The following is a 25,334-nucleotide window of genomic DNA, read 5'->3' as shown; positions in this document are numbered from 1 at the left end:
CTTCTCATCTGCATATCTGCCCACCCCGTTAGAAAAAAGTTTTTAAAGCTGCATTTTAATTGTGTTTGCATATTGGTTTACTAAAATGAAAGCTATACAGTACTTAACACATAACCACTTATATAAGTAATGTAATTTCAGGGGTTTACAACCATATTAAGGTAAATGTTTTTATACTGTTTTCTTAAAAATGAAACCTTTTTTAAAATTTCAGGATCCAGTTCCTATTATTTCTATGGAGATTTCTTCAAAGCGGGTAAGTTCTGTGTGTGTGTGTGTGTGTGTGTGTGTAGGTGTGTGTGTTCTATATGTGAGCTAAGGTAAGGTCAAAGGATATGAGAACATTAGTACATGTGCTTAAATATGAACTTATTACAGTTTTATTTTTCTTTTATTACTTTATTTTATTGTAGTAAGAACTTTTAACATGTGATCTACCCTGTTAACAAAATATTAAGCATACAATACATTTTTAATGGTTATAGGTACAGTGTTATACTGCAGACCTCTAAACCTTATTAATCTTGTTTGACTGAAACTTTATGTCCATTAATTGATTCTGACAAAAGTTTATCATGATTTACATTTGATACATGTTTTCATTTTCTATCTCTATAGAAAGGAAGATGAGAGTAGTTTTACTTCTACAATCATGATAACACTTTATTCCCTGGTTATTTTTCACTAATGTTTTTCAAAAACAATGGTAACGATGATAATCCAATAGTGTGCAAGAACAATGATAATCCAATAGTGTGCAAGGAAACACACCACCTTTCCACTTCACTGAAATCAGTTTGGTGTAAACTTCTTTAGAAACAGTTGTTGCATATATTGTCCCAAATTTATTTATAAATAATCCTTCATGTTCAGGCAAGAGGAAAGATATGATATTAAATGTTCAGCTGCTTGTTCTGTAGATAGATAGATAGATATACACATCACTCTTCTAAATGTTATATGTCAATATTTAAAAGACTATTTGCTTTCCAAATCTCATATTAGTTGTTGCTATAGATTTGTTTTCTGTTTTTTGAGATAAAGTCTCACTGCGTCACCCAGGCTGGAGTTCAGTGGTGCAATTACAGCTCACTGCAGACTCAACCTCCCCAGGGTCAGGTCATCCTTCTGTGTCAGCCTCGTGAGTAGCTGAGACCACAGGCACATATTACCAGCTAATTTTTGTATTTTTTGTAGAGACAGGGTTTCGGCATGTTGCCCAGGCTGGTCTCAAACTCCTGGGCTCAAGCAATTTACCTGCCTTAGCCTCCCAAAGTGCTGGGATTACAGGCATAAGCCACTACAGGCATAAACCCAGCCGTTTCTATAGATCTTTAAAGGAAGATCCACAGTGTTGGGTAATGCAAGATAATGAACACAGCTTCTTGAGTTCTTGTCAAGTTCAGTGTAGCAATTTTGGTACTCCTGCATTTATGTCTATGAATGTTTCTCAAATATTAGCGAAATGAAAGTATAAATATTATCTATATTGAACAACTGCTATAATTTTTTTTTTTTTTTTGAGACGGAGTTTCTCTCTTGTCGCCCAGGTTCCACCTCCACATCCTAGGTTCAAGCAATTCTCCTGCCTTAACCTCCAGAGTAGCTGAGATTACAGGCATCCGCCACCATGCCTGGCTAATTTTTTGTATTTTTAGGAGAGATGGGGTTTTGCCATGTTGTGCAGGCTGGTCTCAAACTCCTGAAACTGCTAATTTAAGTGAATTAAATTTAAGTGAATTTTTTCTGAGGTGATTGTGTATAGATGTGAAAACTAGGTGTAATAGCTCAGTGAAAGTTTTGTCCATTTCTGTAGCAACAGCTGTATATTGGATCTGCTTCTGCTGTGGCTCAAGTCAGATTCCATCACTGTGACATGTATGGAAGTGCTTGTGCTGACTGCTGCCTGGCTCGAGACCCTTACTGTGCCTGGGATGGCATATCCTGCTCCCGGTATTACCCAACAGGCACACATGCAAAAAGGTGAGACGTGATACCTGATTAACTATTTCCCTTGCTTAGGAAAACCCTAATGCTTTTTTTTTTTTTTTTAAACTTGAAGTTTTCCAGAAAATACCTGTATTAATTATTGTGTACAGAGACTGGCACTGAACATGCTGTTGACCTTTTATTTTTTCACCCAGGTTTGAGTCAGTTTTTCCCTCTTTTGAAACTTTTGCTGCAAGACATGAAACGAGTTCAGATAAAGTTAAAATGTGGAAACGACAAGCCACCACACATGAGAGATTCAAAGACTTAAAAGGAAAATAAAGAAAGAAATTCTAAAATACATCCTGCATTTGCCCCATGTCCTCTCTACCAGCTGGTCTTCATTTATTTCATTTTGAAAGTGAATATTTTAACTCCTAGGCAAATGCATGACCTGTATAATTAATGAAATGTGTGATTTAATTCAACACAAATGAAAGGTACTTAAAGACCTCCAAACTCCAATGCCTACAATTCTGTGAGGTCATTGCCATTTCCTACAGAAGGTAAATCCCAGGATTCTTTAAGCAGAGATCTTGAGGTGCAGTTAAGTATTTTGAAGAATAAGGATATCTCTTCACTCAAGCCATATGAAGTTGTGCATTCTTTGTGGAAATACCTCAGGAAAAAAAGTATTTTTATTTCTTACAGAATAAGCAGTTTCTTTCTTGCAATAAAATGACCAAAGACAAAATAAAGCAAACAATAGAAGTATAGACAATTTTCCTACTGAAAAACAGTTTGTATTAATTTCAATTATTTTTATTATTTAACTTTGGGTTACTTTTCTGTAAACATTTTTCAGAATATAATTTAACCCAATTTAGTGTAGTTCTTGTTTTATAGGTTCAAATATATAGCAGAATCTCATTAAAACTTCACTAATTCAAAACTTTTGTTAATTTTACTTGAGCAAAATTAACACTCCAGTGAGTATTTTTTTAAAATGATATAATAAGCGGATAGTAAAATTATGCTTCGAGAGGACATTTCTGAACTAAATTTACCAAATGTATTAAAGAATTGAGCAAATTAATTGATTTTGCAGATGTGCTTGTTGATGTTTGAAAACAATTCTTGAAGAATATAGTCACATAATTATTTGAAAATATTAATTATTAGTGTATTCACCTATTAAGCCAATTACTGTACTATGTGCCAAGGATATGAAGAAACAAGCATAACCTCTTGTCTAAAGGAAATTGGAACCTAAAGTGAAGAATGGAATTGTAGATAATGATAGTAGTAGCTTGCTGTTGAGCACTTACTATGAATGAGCTACTGGATTAAAAGCAATGCATATAATACTTTATTTAATTCTCAAAATAATCTCACTTTTGAGCTTAATCTTGAAGGTAGAGATATAAGAAAATTCCAGTCAAAGGGAATTAATTGTCTCCACAAAGAAATAGAATGCTTAAAAACAAGCATGCCGTACCATGGGTCAGGAGTGAAATAGAAGAATATGAGGGTAGAATGTGAATGTAACCACGAATAACAGCATTAATTATTTTATTGTCATAGCAACAATAAAACTGTTTACAAGCCTTGCACCAAATGCTTATGAATGACAGGGTTTTGTGTTAGGCATGCAGTAGTGATAATGAATTTTAATTGAGCAGTTTCCATAGTTAATTTTTCTATATGGTGCATCTTTTAGCAGTGTACAGCCTTAAGCTTGTTAATACAGTAGATGTGGTGGACAAAAAGAGTTACTTAGAAAAAGTCAAGTGAATGAGAAAAATAGTAGACAGGAAGGCATGAAATGCTGGAATCAGAAGCCGTGCTCGTAAATGAATTAGTTCAGTTCAGTGACATGTAATGGAGATCTTTCAGTGGTGTCAATTTCTTTTGAACCATCACTACCCCTGGAAGATAACTTTTTGGATAAGTTCCAACACATGAAGGTAAAATAGTTTGCTTTTCTAGCAGATCGTTTTTGCTTCAGACCTGAATAGAAGCAGAAATTGAAAACAGGTCATTAAAATAAATACTTTTCTGCTCAAAGAGTGAAAATGAGTCAACAGGGGAAAAACAGTAATTCACAATCCAAACCACTTGTTTAAAATGATCTTCCAAAATACACTATGGTTTATAATGCTAGAATCTTTTTCTTCCCCTTGCTCTTGTATTTTGTCTATTTCCAGTGTTCTCTTTAAATATGTCTAAAAGACTAGAGATATAAGAATAATATGCAACTTTGAGAATGAAAGCAAATTTGTTCAACTTTCTGAAACTTCTCCATATATATAGTGTAAATATGTAATATACACACATATATACGCGTATATATGTGTATATATGTGTATACGTATACACATATACGTGTATATATGTGTATACGTATACACATATACGTGTATATATGTGTATACGTATACACATATATACGTGTATATATGTATACATGTAATATATACGTGTATATATGTATACATGTAATATATACGTGTATATATGTATACATGTAATATATACGTGTATATATGTGTATGTATACATGTAATATATACGTGTATATATGTGTATGTATACATGTAATATATACGTGTATATGTGTGTATGTATACATGTAATATATACGTGTATATATGTGTGTATGTATACATGTATACTGAAATAAAGGACAACTATACTGGGATAGTATAAAAGGAACTGAAACCTTGCTGGAGAATGTGATGTCTTTCTTTTTAAATGTATGTTTCCAATAACTTTCAGCGATATTTTTGCACTCAGTTCTTGACATTGCTTATCTAGAATTATTTGATTGTAGTTTCCTTATCCTCATCTCACTTGTATAATAATCTTTATACAACACCATCTCTGCCAAGTGGAAGCCATTTCTCATTTTGTTGATTTTATTCCTATCCATTATTCATTATTGCTCATCAGCCTTTAGGTTCTCAATATAGAAGCAATACTCAACAAAGTGAGGGATTAACAACAGCATTTTAATTCTCATCTTGATCTGCTATTGGTTGTATAATAATTGTACATACTAGTATAAAACAATATAGAATCATACAACTTTCTACTTTTGCTTGTTATTTTTTCATAAGCTCTATTTTCAATCTAGTTCAGTAGAATGATACATGTGGCAAATCTAATATTAACTTTGTAAAATCTCAGGTTTTTAGGTAAGATTTTCTAATCAGCAATCTCTACATTAAAAAAAAAACTAAAACTAAAACATACTTTTGTACACAGGTCATAATCCCAAAAATTGATTGGAGATGTTGATCTGCCCTAGTTTTTAATATCTATTAATATGTTAAATAAGATCTGAACTCCTGTGTGAGAAAGCACTTGATCTCTTGAAATAGCCTTCTATTATTGTTATTTAGAGACAGTAAGGACACCCTAGAATGAAAAAAAAAAGAGAGAGACTGAAATAGATTTTAGGTGTCATTTTGCCACCTCTATTTTACAAGGGAGGACACAAAGAGCCAGGAAAGGGAAGAAATATGCATAAGATCATACAGAACATTAGTGGTGGTATTGGGAATTGAATCTGGTTCACTTTTCCAAATTTCATCATTGCATATGGTTAAAGCATCTCATTGTCACTTTGGGAGCTATGCTATCACCCTCTAGGGTAAAACTTCTGCTTTGCCTTCTGTTTTTCCCTCAGTCTTGAAGAAATGCCATGAATTAGAGAAGCAAGTGGTATTTTCCACCTTTATGTAATACTTCTATTTTAATCTCTAAGCTAAATTAAGTATGCCAGAATTCTTGATTTTAGAATTTCAATACTATTAATACTAATGATAATTCTCATTGTTTAATTCCTCAGAAAAAAGGCTTATATATTAAATCATTTTATATATAATGTTATATATTTAAAGATATATATATATATATATATATATATGTTTTTTTTGAGATGGGGTATCATTTCATTGCCAGGCTGGAGTGCAGTGGTGCAATCTTCGCTCACTGCAACCTTCACCTCCCAGTTTCAGGCGATTCTCCTGTCTCAGTCTCCTGAGTAGCTGGGACTACAGGCGCACACCACCACGCCCGACTAATTTTTGTATTTTTAGTAGACACGGGGTTTCACCATGTTGGTCAGGCTGGTCTCGAACTCCTGACCTCATGATCCACCCGTCTTGGCCTCCCAAAGTGCTAGGATTACAGGCGTGAGCCACCATGCCCGGCTAATGTTTTTATATATATTCAAAACATTATATTATATATATAATATATATATTCTTGAATTACATATACATATAATATTTTATATATATTTGAAACATATGTATATTACATATATTCTGGAATTATATATATATAAAATGTTATATATATATATAAACATATATATTCTGGAATTTTTCCGCAGATACAGAATATTGTATTTTTTTCAGTTATATATCTAAACAATCTATGAAATTAAAACAATACTAGAAATGACTCTAATTATACTAGGCAGATTGAGGGGGAAAATACTAATATTTCTTGAGTCCCACTAGATGCACAAAATTCCGCTAAACATGAAGAACACACTATCACATTGAATAGAGGCAATGTTATATCTGAATAAAAGTAAGCTGACTACAGTATATTATTAGTTTATGTCTTATTGTTAGAAATTCTATTTGTACTAATTGATTATAATGGCTATAGAACAAACTATTTGGATTTTAACACCTTTTTCATTTGCACTTTATTATATATGGGAGTTTTATACTCAAAATAACTGTTTTGTACTCAATAAATACTTTACTTCAAATCCCATTGTCTTTCTCTGCTCAAATACTTTACCATTCAAGACATTCTCAAACTAGAAGATTTCTTGTTGAACTAAATTTTTAACAAAAAGTAAAGAGAAATACATTCCATTGTTGTTTGAGTTTCCAGAATTCAACATTATGTAAATAAAGAACAGGGTAACATAGATCTTAGCTACTGAAGAACATATAATGGAAATATGAAAAACTATGAAACTTGGATTTTATTCTTTTTTCATATGAATGATCATTTTTTTCAGTAGCAGAATACTACTTGCATATGTAATGCAATTGGCTGCATTTTAAAGTCTGGAAAATTGAAAAAATGAACATCTAAATGCATTTACTTTCTTTCAGGCGTTTCCGGAGACAAGATGTTCGACATGGAAATGCAGCTCAGCAGTGCTTTGGACAACAGTTTGTTGGTAATCCATAGAAAATCAGTTGTTCTGGGTTACTCAGAGAATACATTGAACATAAACTGCAAACTTCTTAAAAAGAGTCTTTTTTTTCTTTGTGATTCATGTATACTAGAACAATGTAATAAGTATTCTTTTTCTCTGACATGTAGTTAAAATTTTGAAAATTTGACTAATTTTTACCTGATTAGGAAAATAAGTTTTATGTGCTACCACCAAGCTTTATTATTAAACTAATTATTAAAACAAAGAAACCCTAGAACAAGAATGCTGCATACTTTAGGTGGTTGATGCCACAGTGACTCTTATGACTTACCTCTTTATCTCATACTGGGGACTATCTTCACCATGTTACATACCTTCTGGTGATTTTATCAACTGGTATTACTTCTATCAAGTCATCTCCTAAGCTTTGGGATAGATAAAGTGAAAAAGCTTTTACTCTTTTATCTAAGTTGACCAAGCTTAGGGCTGGGGTTGGTGGTTCAATAAAGGTGATAGGGTGGTGGTAACTGATGGGTTAGGAATGGAGGAAATCTCATCTTTAGGCAAAAGTAAGGAATATAAGAAAGAACTTCTCTGTTAACTCCTGACTCTTTCTATTATGGTAGTGACTGTTGAATAGGCTGTATTTAGTGTCACTGAGCTCACTAGGAAGTAATAATAAGAAGGGACACCATAAATGAGAAACCAGCGGTGGCTATACGCAGAGCCAGAGACTGTGCTCCAGCATCAATTTGTTGGACCCCAGGCTGACTCAGGATTCAGTGGAGGACTCAAGCCTCTGGGAATACTAGCAAGAGAAAAGTAGGACCTTCATCTTAGGGAAGTTTAGGGGTCAGTTCTGAAGGTGAGTAGGATTCAGGCATAGGAAAAATAAATCCAGAGGTCCAGTTATTGAATTTGTCTTAGTTTAAAATAAAGAGAGAGTAATCCTGCTGCCTTTTATTCCCTACTGCAGCTAAGTGTACTTGCCTGTGTGCAAATTTGAGTTCAAGTCCAGTAAGAGCCTTTCTGGTCCAAGACACAGATTATAATCAAGCTTTATTTCACAAAGTCCCTGGTTCAGTCTCATATTCTCTTCTCACTGCAGCAGCCCAACACCCAGATAAATGCAATCCCTTGTCAAGATATAATCCACATTTGTGTTTATGTAGTGGCATTTTGCCTGCATTTCTGGTGTCTGCTTTTGTTTGTATCCACGAATTTTGTCCTGTGCTTTGGTGTTCCCTTTCTCTTCCCTCAATAGAGGTTGCAATAGACTTTCCATAAGTTTAACACTGATGCTTCTTACTGCCTTGACTATCCTGTCCCATCCTTTGGAACCAGACTCTCAGTTACCTACTTCTCTCCCACCCCATAGCCTGCTTGCTTGTTTCATGCCTAAATTTTGGTATGCCACTCTTTCTAAATAATTCCTTTAAATTACCTTTTGCAGAAATAAGCAATAAGTAATGAGTTAATCATGTTACTGCAGGGATCTAAATAATGTTTGAAAAATTTATTTACCTATAAAATCTAAGTCTCAAAGATGGCATTAATGTTCCTGTTGTAGGGGATGCTTTGGATAAGACTGAAGAACATCTGGCTTATGGCATAGAGAACAACAGTACTTTGCTGGAATGTACCCCACGATCTTTACAAGCGAAAGTTATCTGGTTTGTACAGAAAGGACGTGAGACAAGAAAAGAGGAGGTAATTCATAGCTGCACATTCAAAACATAGTATTTTGCATATAGTGTGTGATCAGTAAATAGATGATTTATTTGGATGCTGAAAAATGAAGCTAGCTGTTGTACTATGCATGCCTTATTTAAGAAGTCAGTTTTATTTGTTATGTGTGATTTATATACACACAATAATTTAAATATATATACATATAGATTTTATATACATATACTATATAAATATATATATGCTATACACATACATAGAAATCATTAATTTGGATCTTGGAAATAAGAATTTTTTAAAGAGGTACTTATAACTCATGATTTTATGGTCATGTTGTCAAAATGATAGTCTTAAATCATGACTCCCAAGGCAGTGTTGTAGAGAAATAGCAAAACTTAATTATCATTAACACATATGTCTTAGACATATGAATAATAATAGAATTAAAATAACAACACAGCTACAACATTAAGCTCATTGTAGAAGAAAATTTCTCAATTATGTATGAGACATTGACACAAGGGTTCTTGACCGCTGGGAACAAAGGAAAGACCCCCGCTCTTTCATCCTTTTTAGCAGTTGTAGTGGTGGAGCTTGTATTTCTGTCATCATCTAAATGATGGGAGAGGAATGACTTGGATGCTTGTAGAGATGGAAGAATAGGCAGCTTTAAAGCACATGTGTAGAATAGGAGGCAGTTACTGGATAAAAGAATGTGAGTCAAGGGCTGTCTATAGAAAGAGTCCAGGGCATAAAGAGGTCCAGGGCATAAAGCAGTTAGGTAAGGCAGATCATGGTGATGTAGGCTTTGAACTCAGTTTCACAAAAGTGGAATTACAAAGATAGCAAGTAGAAAAAAAAATGGATATTTTAGAAGGAGAAATAATATTGAATATTAAATGATGAATATTGAAAAAATTATCCTTGGTAAAGAAAAGGTTGCAAGTTGAATAATGAAAATAAGCTCTAGAGACCTGTCTCTATTACAGAGAAGAGGTAATAAGTGCATTTTGGATAGAGAGTGAATCAATGGAAGGCTTCACCTCGTTTTGGCACTGCAGACTAAACATTTGTCATTGGAATACAAAATTACTGATTCCAAATGCGGAACACTTTGAACTTTTTATTCCTTTTTTCCTAGCCTATCGTGAAATTTAAAACCTAACATGTTTTTAGATCAAAATCATACAGTACATTCTGGGAGATAATTAAATTTGTAAATCCTTGGTTCTTTGGACAGGTTTTAGAAAGAAAGTCACCTCAACTTAACAAAGGCTATTAGAAATAATATAGAAATGCAATCAGGAAAGGAAAATTCTGTTCATGATGTCATAAGAATAAACACATGTCCAAAAATGTACAGCATATTGCACTGAGTTAAGTTGTTGATTTAGTATTAAAGTATTTTCCACTTCACAAATCTGAGGTGAAATGGCTTTTTAAATTCCTTGTAATTCCCTTGGCAGAAAAGGACCTGATAATCTTCCATAGTTCCTCCAAGCTGAATGGCTTCAGAAGACCGTGAAGTAATTCTTTTATCAGTGGTTTTCCTCACTCAGTATGTTCTGTTTCTAATTTGGAACTCACCATAATCTGCCTCATTTGGAAATCTTTACCAAATCATTTGACATGCTGAATCCATCAATGTTCAATTATAAGGTTCTTTCTCATATTGTTGATATAATCTACTTCTCCATTCCTATAATTTTTAGTACCTATTTTCAACTACATTCAAATTTCCCCAACTAATGTATTTGCTGATATTTGGACTTTGAATTTACTCTTTGCATCAAAAGTTATGTCATAATCAGCTAATAATAATACTTGGCTTTTAAGGGCCTAGCTATATACGGATTGATTTATTCACAATATAAAACAAAACACAAAATTCTGACTTTATTAAAGGCTGAATATACATGATGTATACACAAAGCAGAATAACTTTGCATGTGAGTTCTTAATTTTCTTTAATAACAATTTTTCCACTATTGCCATTTATATGTCTCTTTTTTGTGAAACATAATTACTTTCTTATCAAATCTTTATTTTGATAAGAAATCACTTTCTTGTCAAATCTAGACCATTTTAAAGGATATTTATTTTCACCTAGTTAATTCTTACCTCCTGGGTAAATGCTTTATAGAGTACCCCTGACGATGCTCATCAGGGTTCATCTCTGACGCTACAAACAAAGAGAAGTCATTAATTTATCAGACCACAGAGTATATACATCTTCCTTTTATTTAACTGAAATTTTTGATTCTGTAATGTCTGCCTGTTCAGATTCAAACTCAACCCTCTGGAGTTATCCAGAAGCAACATATTCATGTGGATATAGTTTTTGGCCAAATTAATCTTTAGAAACTGAATTAATCTTTAGAAACATACCTGAATTGTTAGAAAGCACTTAGAAATTCAATTATCTACTTTCTAAACTCTAGATTATAGTGGTTCTCTCAAATATGCATTTTATAGACTCCTGCTTTCTTAAACAAAGCAAATGGAACATAATCTCTATATATTTTATTTATAAGTATTTATTGAAAGCCAACTTTTCTAGATACTTTGTATGGAGCATTTTCCCTTGACTTGTAGACCTTATTAATTATAATTAAGTAATAATAAGTTATTAAGAATTATAAATGTAAATTAAATATATAAGATACTGTATGTAGCATCAATTATTATGATATCCTGAGAGAAAAGAGACTCATAAACAGAATTGATAACTGAGACTATTATTTATATGTACCTATTGCAAACAGGAACTGAGTAGGTACCAGGTTATTCCTAGATCTCACAACTGCATGTTAGACATAATTTTCTTCATCTTACACATGCAGAAACTAAAACCCAGAGAGTTATAGCTAATACACAAAGTTAGGGACAGACCTGACGTTTGAACTCAGGTATTCCTAACTCGAAAGCTGTGCTGTTTCACATTCATTGCTACAGTACCAAGGACTGTTCTATGTGTATTTTATGGAATATACCATTTTATTATAAAGAATTGGTTTATAGATGAGGTAACTGAGGCACAGGATATTTAATAACTCCCCTGGTTACTTGCAGCCGGTAAAGTAGGTTCAAATCCAGGTGTCTATGTAATTTCTACTAAAACACAAAATCTTCTGAAATCAAAATTCTAAATACAGCTTCAGATGCTTTGGGACATAACACAAATGGAAAACTGCTTATAGCAGAAGTTCTGGGATTCAATTTCTAAAAAATGCTCCTGATGTCAGATTGATCCTTATATAGATTTTTCTTTGTCAGAGTTGAGTGGAGCATGCTGCTGCAGGCTTAATGACAAAGGCATTACTCCTCATTGTCAGATGTCAGAGAACCTGCCCATAATTTGAACCATCCCCACTCTAAGCACTGATGCCAGGAACCATTGTTACACAACATACACAATATAGACATCAATGTATTTCCATTCTCAAATTTCCTTTTCAAGCTTCTACTATATGCCTATTGGTAGTACAAGATGACTTCTATATCAAGGAAAATATGAGCCACCATTTGAGCCTATGTAGATATAAAATACAGAGTACTCCATCTAATTTTATTGGGTGTTTTTTCACTAAAAGAAATGTTTTATTCATTTGTTTGAATTTATTTATTAAGCACTTACTATGTCCTGCCTTATAGAACTTATATTCTGAAGAATGTGGAAAGAAAATAACAACAATAATGACTAAGAATGATATTAAATATATCAGATAATGATAAAGAAAAAAATGCAAGGGAGATTAAATTATAGGGAGAGGTTAGAATTTTAAAAGGGTGGCCATAGAAGGCCTCACTAAGAAGGTCACCATAAAAGTGACATTTGGAAAAAAAATCTGAAAAAAGTGAGGGCATAGGTCATGTAACAGTATGAGATAAAAACTTTCTGGACAATGGGAACAGCAGATGCTAAGACTCTTGAGATAGGAGCATATGTGATATACTCAAAGAACAGCTGAGTGAAGAGCAGTGTGGCCGGAGGTTAGTGAGCAGTAGGGAGACTAATAGACCATGCACCAGAGAGGTGAGGTCAAGGAAAAGCTCACGCAGGGACCTATAGCCATTTCATAGGGTTTTGGTGTTCTGAATTAAAAAGGAAACCATTGTGTATTTTCAGCAGAGCTGTGACATCATTAACATTTGTATTTAAAAAGATCACTTTGGTTATTGTATTAAGATTATAGTATGTTGGGATGGGGACAAAGGTGGAAGTAGGTAGTCATTGGGGTGATAGGAACACACAGTATTAAGTATAAATCTTCATGCTTAAAAACAACTCTTAATGTGTTCATGCCTTCAAGACCAGATGATTTGCAAGTGATTGCCTCATACACATTGTAGCAATGTGCTTTGCTATATTTTTCACTATTAAGAAATGTGAAGGCTGTTTAGCATCTCAGATGGAATACTATTTTGGACCTTCTGTTCTCTTCTCTCTGTTCAACTGTCTGCAATTGGTGTTTTGAACTCAGTAAATATCTACTCGGAGCCTACTTTAATAGGCCATGAATAAATACATCTTAGCTCTTGTGAAGTTTACAGTCTTGTAATAAAGACAAGAGTGCAAACAGATAATTATATGTGTTCCTTAAAGATTCTGGTGAAACCAAGGAAAAAGAAAATTGTCACAACCAAGAGATTGGGTAGGGCGGTGGCATAATAACCAACTGGGAAACGATTCATGGCAGAGATGACATTTGAGCCACATCTTAAAGGATGAGTAGAGGGTAATTAGTAGAGAGAATAATGTTAGCTTATGTTACAAGATGAAAAACAATATGGTACATGTAAATCATGGCTGGAAATGAGGATGCAAAAATGAGTAGATAGATCAAGGAATCCATTTCAGTTTGTCTCTAAGCCAATGAGAACAACTTAGCTTGACTGTGTCCACAAATTATTCTAGAATCTGGCACACAGACTTAGGAGATAAACAGAATGTCAAGAACATTTAGGATGATATTTCAATAGTTATTGAAAAAATTTTGTGCCACATGAACTAAACAGTATTAGTAGAAAGGGAGAAGACAGGTTTCAATTTTTATGAGATAATATTAAGTGGATTTCATAGTTGAGAAAAAAGAGAAGCAATCACAAAATATGCACATGTTTATTGTTTGAGTGTCTGTGTGGCTAATGGCACAGTAACATGATTCCAATAATACAGGAGAAGAAGCACGTTTGGGAGAAAGTTGTTGAGTTAACTTTTGGCTGTGTTGAATTGGAAGCTCTTATAAATCATTCAGGTGGAGCTGTCCTACTGTGTATCCGTGTTCAGGAATATAAAACCCAATGGAAGATTTGGCATGGCAAGAGATGTTGGAGAGACATCAGAAAAAAATGTAGTAATCAATTTCAGGGGAATTAATAAAAGTAAGAACAATATAGCACCAATCAGTACTTAAATATGACTTACTGTGTACCAAGCATGATTAATATTTTTAATCCTTGCAACTGTCCCATGAAGGAGATATTTTATTGTTTCTACTTTACAGATTTAAAAAATTGAAGCACAGAGAGACTGAGTTACTTGCATAAGATTACACAGCTTGTGAAGTCAGTTTGCATTTGAGCCCAGACAGTCTGGTTTTAATTTGGGGCCCTTAGACACAATGCAGTGATGCCTCCTCTGGTATAGCTTACCTTAGAGAGTGATGAAATAAAAAGCAAAGTGAACTAACTCCAAAAGCAAGGGGAAAACACATATTTAACGAAAAGTTAGAAGACAAACTAAAAAAGAGAAAGTAAAAGTAGAAAATAAGTTGTAATTATAGTTAGCATTCATTTAGTGCTTACTATATGCCATGCTATTCTAAGTGCTTTATATGTAGTAACTTATTTAGAACTAACAAAATTTCTCTGAGGTAGCTAGTAGTTTTTAAATTACTTTTACAAATTTGGGGGTTACAGGTGCATATTTATTACATTGCATAGTGGTGACTCTGGCCTTTTAGTGTACCCATCACCCAAATAGTGAGCATTATACCCAATAGGTAATTTTTCAATCCTCACCTACCTCTCACCCTCCCACCTTTTGGAGCCTCCAGCATCTAGTATTCCACTCCATATATCCAATTGTACTCACTGTTTAGCTTCCATTTATAAGTGAGAGTGCAGTATTTGACTTTCTGTTTGAGTTATTTCACTCATGATAATGTCCTCCAGTTCCATCCATGTTGCTATGAAAGACATTATTTCATTTGTTTTTAATGGCTGAGTAGTATTCCATAGCACATATATGCCACGTTTTCTTTATCCAATCATCCGTTGACGGACATTCAGGTTGATTCCATATCTTTATTGCTGTGAATAATGCTGTGATAAACATATGAATGGAGGTATCATTTTGATATAATGAGTTCTTTCCCTTTAGGTATATTCCTAGTAGTGGGGTTGCCAGATTGAATGGTAATCCTATTTTTAGTTCTTTGAGAAATCTCTATATTGTTTTTCATAAAGGTTGTGCTAATTTACTAAAGTTAAGTAAATGGCACAAAATACAAACTAGTTAGTACCTCCAGAGCTGTATGGCTTAAATAAGTAGAAACAGTGAAGTTAGGAGGGTGTGGTGTAATAAAACCAGGAAAAAAGGAATTGGATAAGATATATTAAACAATATTCTTTGAACAATGCATAAAACGAGGACCAAGTTTCCAGGGATAATGTGTTAAGTGGGATGTTAAGGCAGGATTCATCTAATAACAGGTTAAGTGATGAATGGTGCTCTGTTGAACCAGAAACTGCTAGTTTAGTGTACTCTACCAAAATATTCGAATGACAAAGGGAGAGATCCACAAAGGTAGACAAGAGTAGAAATAAATTTTGTTTTGTTTTCTTTTTAGTAAAAAGGTGACTTGGTCATGTTTATAGGTTGAAAGGAAGTAGCTATAAAGAAGAAATGTGCAACTAGTTGATGAAGCAAAATAAAGAACATGTGGGAGAGAATATAATCACAGGCAAAATTTAAGGGGTAAATTCTTAGAAGGAAAACAGAGACTCTTCATTCTCTGAATTAGGAGAAAATAAAATGGTTCATTTATGTGGATAATGTAATTTCATCAACAGAAGTTAAGTTTAGCAGTTCCAAAGGTCTTCTATCTTCATTTAAATTCAGTGGCTATATATATTTCCACATATAGTTTTAATCTGAAATACAAGCCTAAATCTTCCTTCTATGAAGGATGTATAAATCATTTTTTTCTGTAATAGCAGAGGACAAAACTGTTAAAATTATAGCTAAATCACCACTATACCCTGGTTTATGAAGACTCAATTTCTGCAATTCCACATACTTGAATTTATGAACCTCCATAATAACTGCAAAAATTTTAATACTGAGTAACATCCCTAAGTGGAGAAATTCATTCTTGTTGAGACATATAGTTAAGGTCATATAGTTGAAGTATTTCTGTATGCATTTCTCTTTCTATAAAATGGATAAGCACTACATTTTAAAACTGAGTAAATGAGGGAAAATTTAAATATGCATTATTTATTTAAATGTAAATGGTTATTAGTGATTGTATGTAATTTCAGTTATAGTAAAGAAAACCATGGTTTCTTCAAGCTACTCAGAAGATTAGTACCTAATTCCTCACTTCAATTTCATACACATTTTAAATGTTCTGACTTAGGAATATGTAATTTTTAATCCATATTTTTTTAAAAGTAGGTACCCCTGAACCTGACAATTATTTAAAGCAGAAATTGAAAAACCAAAGACCTGGGGGCCAAATCTGGCCCTCTGCCTATCATAAATAAAACTGTATTTGAAAACTGCCACACCCATTTGTTTATCTAATGTCTGTGGCTGTTTTTAGGCTACAACTGCAAAGTCGAGTAGCTACAACAGAGACCACAGGACTTGCAAAGCCAAAATTATTCACTATATAGCTCTTTACAGAAAAAGTTTTTGATCCCTGATTTAAAGGCTAAAATGAAAATGCATACACAAGTAAAGCCCTATAAAATGAATATTATTGTGAAAAATGCCTCTATTTTGGGGGGAAAAAGTCTTTTTGTGCAAAAGTTAGCTCTCACTTTGTTCTGAAACTAAAACTAAAATTTCATTGCAATGGATTTTCAATAAAATCAAGCAATGTGAATAATTTCTTGGAATACATTCTTTTGGAGTTCAGTCATTTGCTGACAAAATCGAAGTATATCCCAAAGACACAATAAATGAGATTGAGTTCTAGGAGTGAGTTAAATCAATTTACACAAATCTCCTGTAGGGGAATTTGGGGGCAAACTCAAGACACGTAAAATATCATCTATGCCTATTTTGGGGTGGTGTAAGGCAGACAAGAAAACTGCTGGCCCGTAAGACCAGCATTATAATTTGTAGATCTCTTTGGTAAGCATGAAAGAATTATTTTTTCCATGATCATTATTGATCTTTTTATTGTGGATTCTCTATTTAAGAGGAAATATGTGTTTCTGTGTCTTAAAAATAAAGTGTATCACTTTAAAATAGTTAATTGTATGCATTATATAGACTGCTTACATAATACACAAATATGCATGTTTATTGTAGTAAATGCAAAAAAGAATATATATTGACAGAAAAACTCTTAAACTTTAATTGCGCTTTGCTATAAATTTTTTGTTTTACTCAATACCAAAATTGGCATTTTTCAACTCTGCCTTCAGACCACCTACAAGGTAGAATAAATTCACCAAAGTCAATTAAACACTGTTGAGTAATCTAATAACCATGGTTAGCTTATCAATGAGCAGCTCATTCTACATAACTTAGAGTTCATTGCCTCTGTGCTAAGTTTCTATTGTCTAAAATAAAACATAATTTTATTGATAATTCAATGCGTTATGGAGACAGCTTCTACAAAAATGAAACAATGAAAAATGGAGTGCACAAATTACAGCTTTTAATATTGGGTTATGTCATCGAAGCTAGGAGAATTATGAAGTAAAATCTCCTTTTTATTTTACCATTTTGTTTGTTACATGACTCGTATTTTCCTAACTTTTACCAATGCTATCCTATGGTAGTAACTCCAAGAGATCAAAGCCAGCCATAAGTTTACATTTTTATCTTTATGCACAACACTGAAAGCATCAGTTTTTGTTCCCCATTAATATTATTTCTTTGTTTTTCTTGTTTTTATAATGTAAAGTGCATGAACTCTTGCCTCATTTGAACCATCTGTTTCGTAGTTTTGGCATTCTTTTTCAGTCTATTTAAAAAATGTGCTCATCTTTCTAAACTAACAACTCTTTACAACAGGTAAATATTCAGAATTTACTTTTCTAGCCTTGACAAACATATTTGTGTAATATCATTTATCTCATTTTTTAGTTGCACAATAATTAGGAGTCTAGCCCATTAATTTCATGTTTCTTCCTTTTACAATGGCAGAGACAGAGTTCCTATTGTATAAATGGAGAATATAAAACAACTTGTGGTCATAAGAAGAGGAATGAATCTAGAGTTTTTAACTGAACTGTGTTCTGTTAATTTTCCAGGAGAATATTGAGTATATTTCAAAATTAAAACATTTTCTCTTAGATCTATGGTATCAGTTATGGATCTAAGTCTCATGCCACTGACACCATTCTAGCTTTGTGCATCTGATTAAACCGGATAACATGGTAATGCAGAAAGCCCAATGCACACATGTACAGTAGATACTCCAAAATACCAATTCCTTTCACTTGCAAGTTCCTTTTGTTCTAGTATAAATTATAATTTATATGGTCTTCCAGATCATAAAAATATGCGTGTGCATGAAGATATCCCAGTATAGAACTGTATATCTGGACTACATTGTTTTAACTCTACAGAATAGCTATAATATTGAACTATTATCGGGCATTATCTCTTCACCCTACACTGAGATGTTGCCTAAAGGAAATGTATTTATTATGGTGCTGTTGTTGGAAACCTCCCTCTCTTTTTATAAGGACATGCAGAGAGATTTTTCTCAAGTCTCAGTGCCAGGAAAGATGTACTTATCATAAGGAGTAATTTTAAAAATATATTTTAGAGACATTTTAAATCTTAGGATTTATCATACTTTCTTCTTTCCTTTGGTTACTAGGAAATTTAGTATTGAATTTCTACTTCAATTATAGTTGTTGTACAGTTCCTTATATTGTGCAATTTTGTTTTCAAACATTGTCTTTACCTTCATTCTTTTTAAACTTAATTTCTCTTCAGTCTGAGATTCTTATCTGTGGAAAATTTGAATAAACCATTAATCACAAACCTCTCTTTACAAACTTAGTTTATTGGTTGTCAAACCGCATTAATCATTACAAAAAACAGGAGTTTTTGTTTTTGGTTTTTATTTTTTGCTTGCTTGATTTTGGCTCTTGTATTTTTTCACTTCAGATGCATAATTTACTTAATCATACGATTTAGTTTATAGTACATCGTGATGATTGGTTTATACAAATTTCTCTTGTTTGACTTTGTTTTTCCTGGACCTCCTTTTTCTACTTTCATCCTTGTTTCTCCATATGCATCTGTTGAATGATTGGAATAAGTCCAATAGTATGTTTGCAAATTGAACAGGTATATAATATATTGAGTATGCATGAACTGTAAAAGTAAATGTATTATATTATAGATTATATTCTCCTTCTTACTTTGTGAACTCAGCACTATGTTTTTACAGTTTATCCCTGTTGCTGTTTGTGTCTGTATTTCATTGCTTGACTGTTACTTAACATACCATAGCATGCATACATTGCTCTTAATTCATTCTTAATTCCCCTAAATGTGGACATCCAGAGTGTAATTAACTCCTGCTATCACATCTTTGACAATCATCTCTGCAAATAACCCCTTATAGATCTGAGTGGAAGTTTCTGCATTATTATTTGTCAGCATCCTTCATTTATGTAATTATTGTCAGCTTGCTCTCAGGATATCTGTGCCATCTGGACTCCCAAAGCAGTTCATGTGGATTCCTGTTTCCCCCACATGCTCACCAACATTTGGTGTTATCTTGTTTTCTAAGTTTTGTCTTTCTTCTGGCTATAGGGTAATGTCTTGTTTAAATTTGAATTTCTTTCTTTCTGTCTTTTTTTTTTTTTTTTTTTTTTTGAGATGCAGTTTTGCTCTTGTAACCCAGGCTGGAGTGCAATGGCGTGATCTCGGCTTATCGCAACCTCTGCCTCCTGGGTTCAAGCGAATCTCTTGCCTCAGCCTCCCGAGTAGCTGGGTTTACACCCATGTGCCACCACGCCTGGCTAATTTTGTATTTTTAGTAGAGATGGGGTTTCTCCATGTTGGTCATGCTGGTCTCGAACTCCCAACCTCAGGTGATCTGCCTGCCTCAGCCTCCCAAAGTGCTGGGATTACAGGCGTGAAACACCGCGCCCGGCCTAAATTTGAGTTTCTAACTTTACTAGTGAGGTTGAATGTTAACTTGCATTCTTACTAAACATTTGGGTTTCTCCTTCTCTGAAGTGCCCATTTATATGCTTTTTCCATTTTTTCTTTTTTATTTCTCTTTTTGTTGACTTGAAAAACTCTTTTGCCTCTTCTAGACATTAATTCATTCTTGAATATAAATGCCCTAAATTTCTCCTTTGATATCGTGTATGTTTTTGAATATAACATGTTTTACATGTTATGGTTTTGAGTTATTTATAATGACTTTCTTTCCTGCATAATCTTGTATTAAAATAAGCGTTGTTTTTCCACATTTGTTCTTCTCCACGTAGTGTGATAGGTTTCCCCGAATGAGCTTTTAAACAATTCATCCTGTCTACTAGGTAACCATCAGTATCATATATCAGGTTTATGTTGGAAAGTGTTTTTAATAAAATAAATTTGTATTTTTATGCTCTGTCATATTAGGTATATTTTCTGTAAGTAAAATAAATAAATATATATACATATGTATGTGTGTATACGTATAAAATTGGTCAAAGGCAGGCCAGATAAATAAACAAACAAATATATAAATTGTTTCCTCTATTTCTTAACTAAAACTGATTTTATTATTAAATGTATTCTCAACTAAATCAATTCAAGGCCTATGTCTGTCCTTTTCCTGTGAAAGTATGGAACCATATGGTTGGTAGACATGGAAATAACTGCTTCTTCCTGACCAGCTACCAGATGTGCAGAGTTCTTTGTTCAATTACTTTTTTTTTACTAGAAATTATAAAACATACTGAATCAATCTTTATAGCTAAGAATAATAAAACCGTTTTCAGCAAAAATTTTGTATTTATATAGATTGCCTATAAGAATATTTGATAGAAATGATGTATTATGCACTATCTTCTTGACAGAGAAAATCTGGTCTGCAGACGTAGAAAAAAACACAGATGGATGAAAACAATTCTGTAATCAAGATTTGATGTTGGAGGTACCCAAGTAAACTGACATGGAAAGACTAAATTGTGGAAGAACTTCAGATACAAATTTCTAAGTCATTTTATATTTTTGGGTATTTATAGTCCATGTAAGATACCTCTAACTTTCTAGGTGATTTAACCTACATAATGTATGGCCCTCCAGACCGAGCATGAAAACAGCTTATATTCCTGTCTTTGTAATGTGTATTTGTCATAACCAAGAGTGTAGATCAAAATTCTGAGAGGCACTATCTCTAACATGGAAATAAACAATGTAGGACAATTTCTATGGTAATTGTCATGATTCCGTATCTTGTATCTTGACCAATCTGGACTTTATATGTACATAATACAGTGTTTCTCAAACTTGGGTTTCTGATTTTTTTTTAAACCCTGCTTTTTTAACTTACCAAACTTGAAAAAACAAGCAACAAACAAACAACCCTAATTCTAGTGGTCAAGAATTTGTATTTATTTTTAGTTTTGCTTTTTGCTTTCTTTTAAATCACTTTCATAAACTGCTTGCTATATGCTGGAAACTAGGCTAGATCACTTTAATATTTTCTCATGTATTATTCACTCTCACAGGAGATATAACAGAGACAACAAAAGATCATATTCAATAAGGATGTTTGTATGCATTTTTTTTTCAGGTAAAGGCAATGTCCTAAGACATATCTGTGATGTAGCCCTCTTTCATCAGTTACTAAGTGCTCCTGAAACCATGTTTGCTCCTTCTTATTCAAATTATTATTGGATTTACCTGGAAGTTTTTAATATCTTTTGGATATATCTGTATGGATATACCCCATTGCTATACATGTTTGTGCTCTAAAAATGAATTAGTATGTTCTCATTTTACACTATCTTCTGAATTCTTTACTCATTATAGGATAATTCAGAAGAATAAAGAAATAGGTCTTTGCCCTTTAAAAACTTATATGTTTGAAGAGATGAAACTTGTGTGGAAAAATAATTTGAAAAGAAATATAAATAACAGCTTTTGTGCTACAAATATAAATGGTATTGTGTTACAAAAAGAAGCAAAATACCTTTAGGGGCTATAAAGGAAGTATTTATAAAGGAAGGGAAAGTTTAGTTAAGCCTGGAAGGAAATGAAAAAACAAATGGATTGGTAGACAGTAGAAAGGAGTTTATTTAAGGGAAAAAGAGTGTGTTCAGAATAAGAGCTGTGAGTGGAAAGCAGGGTGGCAATACAGGGGAATGGCAGCATAAAGAATTATGAAAAGGAGGGGTTGATTCTGGTAATGTACAGGTTGCCCCCACCACCTGCCCTTAAAAGTGAAACATCTTCCTGGGCTGCTAGCACGATTTATATTAATATGTTCATTAAATATTCACAAGAATAAAACAACACATACATTCCTTACGCTTGTAGCTTTTATTAAAATATTGAACCAAAATTAAAGATAAATTATAAACAAATTGATGCATCATTAAAATGTTTATTTACTGTGTGTTTTGTTTTTACTGAAATATGTATCTCTATGGTTTTAAGATGAGACACAGATTGCCACATATGTGTATGTATAAGACTTTTTGCCTGTAGCTATACCATGTGATGACTCCATCCTCCCAACACTTTATTCAAGTGACCTTGAAACTTTTTATGTGTATTACTACATGGGGATGTTGTTTCATTTTCATTTCGCTGTAACTTATCATTAACATATTATACCATCTTTGTTCTTTTTATCATTTGGGAACATGGCTTTGAAAGTGGTTCAGAATCTATGATAAACATAAACACTAACACTGAGATTGATCTTTCACATGATTCCAAATATAGTTTATTAATTTATATTGATTTTTGTGTCAATAAACACAATAATTAAAAAAATCCTTATAGAAAAAAGAGCTGATCTCCACATCTCCACAAATGCACCTCTTCCACCAACCCTAGTTTGAGAAACACTACATTAAGCAATTTTGGGATCTAGATTTACAAAAGCAGGATCTGGTTAATGGAGCAATTCTTACTGCTCAGGCAAGAAATAGAGATCTGAATAAGTTCTAAATCAGGATGTTGACAAAAGAAAGTGAGCTTTAAAGAAGAGTAAATTAGTATCCATTTGTTGAAATAAGTGGGGAAAGATGACACAAGAAATTTAATTGAAGGACTATTGTTAGATACTTGTATGTAATGTTGCATGCTCAAGTGTATAAAGGTTAACAGGCGAAACGAAGGTAATAAAGGAGGGAGGACACTTTTACAGGGTGTGAGAAAGGCCAGTTTGGGAAGATGATATTTAATTCAGTTATGCAGGATGAGAATTAACCAGCCTTAAAGAAGTATCTCAAAGCAGAGATATACACAGAGATCCTGAAACAGAATCAAGCTGGGTATGAAAGAAGAAACAGAAAAAAAGGGAAGATTTGGAGAGTTTGTCATGAGATAAGGTCAAAGAGACAGTTATAAGATATGAGAATTTAACATTGCAGCAAAAATGGTGATGAGGAAGGGGTGTTTTAAGGGTCACCACTGAAGAAATGTAAATAGGAATTTGTGATAGCATATAATGAGAGAGAAGTATAAACGATCAACAATTGAGGATAGGGAGACTAGAATAATGATGTCATGGCCAGAAATAGGAAAGTTAGTACATGGAGGGCAGTTTGAGTGGGAAGATACTGAATTGTACGTATTAAAGGGTTATTTATGTTTCTTTTAGTTAAAAACACCAAATCCATTGTTTTTTGTTTTTAACTAACAGAAAACACAAAACAATGGATTATCTATGTGTAAGATGTACCATTTTAGGGAAGCTGGCTGAAACAAAGGAATAAAAGTACTATCAAATGGATGGAAATAAAATGTAAGATCAGTGAAGGATGGAGGATTGCACCTTAAGGCAATGAGAAATCTGCAGAAGAAACCAAGAAAGAGTAAAGAAAATAAGGACAGTATAATGCCACATACCTCACAGAAAATAAAAGATGTTTAAGGAGGCAGATTTCATCCATATCAAATGCAGCAATAAATTTTAAAACACTGGAGGCTTGCTTCAGAGTAAGTATCATGTGAGGCACGGGGTGGTCACAGGTTGCAATAGATGGTAAAGTTATGGAGAAAGCTAGTGCTGGAAAATAAGTTTGTTCAGAAGCCTGGCCTGGAGGCATGAGTAAACAAGCAGAGGTACACAAAGTCCTTTAAAAGTTAGTTGCCTATAACAGTTGCTAAGGATATTCTGAGAAAAATGTATCAATAAAACAGATTGTTTCTATGTGGTGAAGATGGTTTTGCTTTGAGGGTCTTCTTGGTTCCTCACTGGAGGATTTCACTCTCCAGTTAATGGCTACAGCATTCTGCCTACCAGGACATGGTCCCGCCAAGTCAAGGGAAGCACCTACAAAAGACTTATGGAGACTCTTTTATTAGCCCAACTAGGACACTCTGAAGCTTCTGAGTTATTAACTTACTTACAATGGCTGAAAAAAATGCCTTTGGGGCACCACATAACTTAAAAATAACATCCCTATTTCTTACTATATTACTACATTTTGCCATCTGTTCCACAAATCGTGGTTTGTGGATACCAGTTTCTACACCTGAGTAATCACATTGAAACTTCATCTATGCCAGGTCTCATCAAGGCAGGAAAGAGCTGAGTCTGGCATTCCCGGCCAGGACCTATCACAGGGACAAAAACATGCTTATCATTAATAGCCTTTATTGCCAAATTGTTTGTAATTATTGCCTCTACATTTCTTTTATATTGACAAAGAAGAATATTGCTTTTATTTTTGTATTCTCAAAGGTGAAATCTGTCAGCATACTGTGAACCACCTTTATACCATTATCATAAGATCCTGGGCCACAGGAAAACATGATTGTTTTTGGTTAGATGAATGTATAGTAGAAAGGTAGAGGTAGCTATTGATAGCACTGTGCAAAAAATCCTCACCTATTTTCTTTAATCTTCACAACAATTTTTCAGGTTATTAAGTTATCTCCACTTTACAAAGAAAACTAAGGCAAGAAACATACATGAATGCCCTAAATCACACAATAAATAGTGGTGGCAATATTTGACTCTAACTCTGCCTAATGTCAAATCATTTACTTACTAGTCCAGCTATTTGTGATAAAACATGAGCTATTCGTTGAAAGCCTTATCTTGCTCTTCTTACTCTGAATTATAATTATTTATTT

The 25,334-nt window shown here is 33.3% G+C and overlaps 1 protein-coding gene across 2 annotated transcripts in view; it reads left to right on the top strand.

Moving 5' to 3' along the window:
* Positions 1–25,334, top strand: part of SEMA3E (semaphorin 3E) — a 283,628-nt gene that overhangs the window by 253,112 nt on the left and 5,182 nt on the right. The window contains exons 13-17 of one of the 2 annotated variants that reach the window (XM_034964340.3): positions 215–256; positions 1,817–1,983; positions 7,077–7,144; positions 8,694–8,833; positions 21,095–25,038. In XM_034964340.3, the coding sequence (XP_034820231.1) occupies positions 215–256; positions 1,817–1,983; positions 7,077–7,144; positions 8,694–8,833; positions 21,095–21,118 (441 nt within the window). In that variant the 3' untranslated portion in view covers positions 21,119–25,038. Of the gene's footprint in view, positions 1–214; positions 257–1,816; positions 1,984–7,076; positions 7,145–8,693; positions 8,834–21,094; positions 25,039–25,334 lie in introns of those variants that run through there. The other variant, XM_003822740.5, reaches the window with a different exon arrangement.

Source organism: Pan paniscus, chromosome 6, assembly GCF_029289425.2.
Source record: "Pan paniscus chromosome 6, NHGRI_mPanPan1-v2.0_pri, whole genome shotgun sequence".
In the NCBI taxonomy this organism is placed as follows: Eukaryota; Metazoa; Chordata; class Mammalia; order Primates; family Hominidae; genus Pan; species Pan paniscus.
This window is presented reverse-complemented; position numbering and strand designations above follow the sequence as displayed.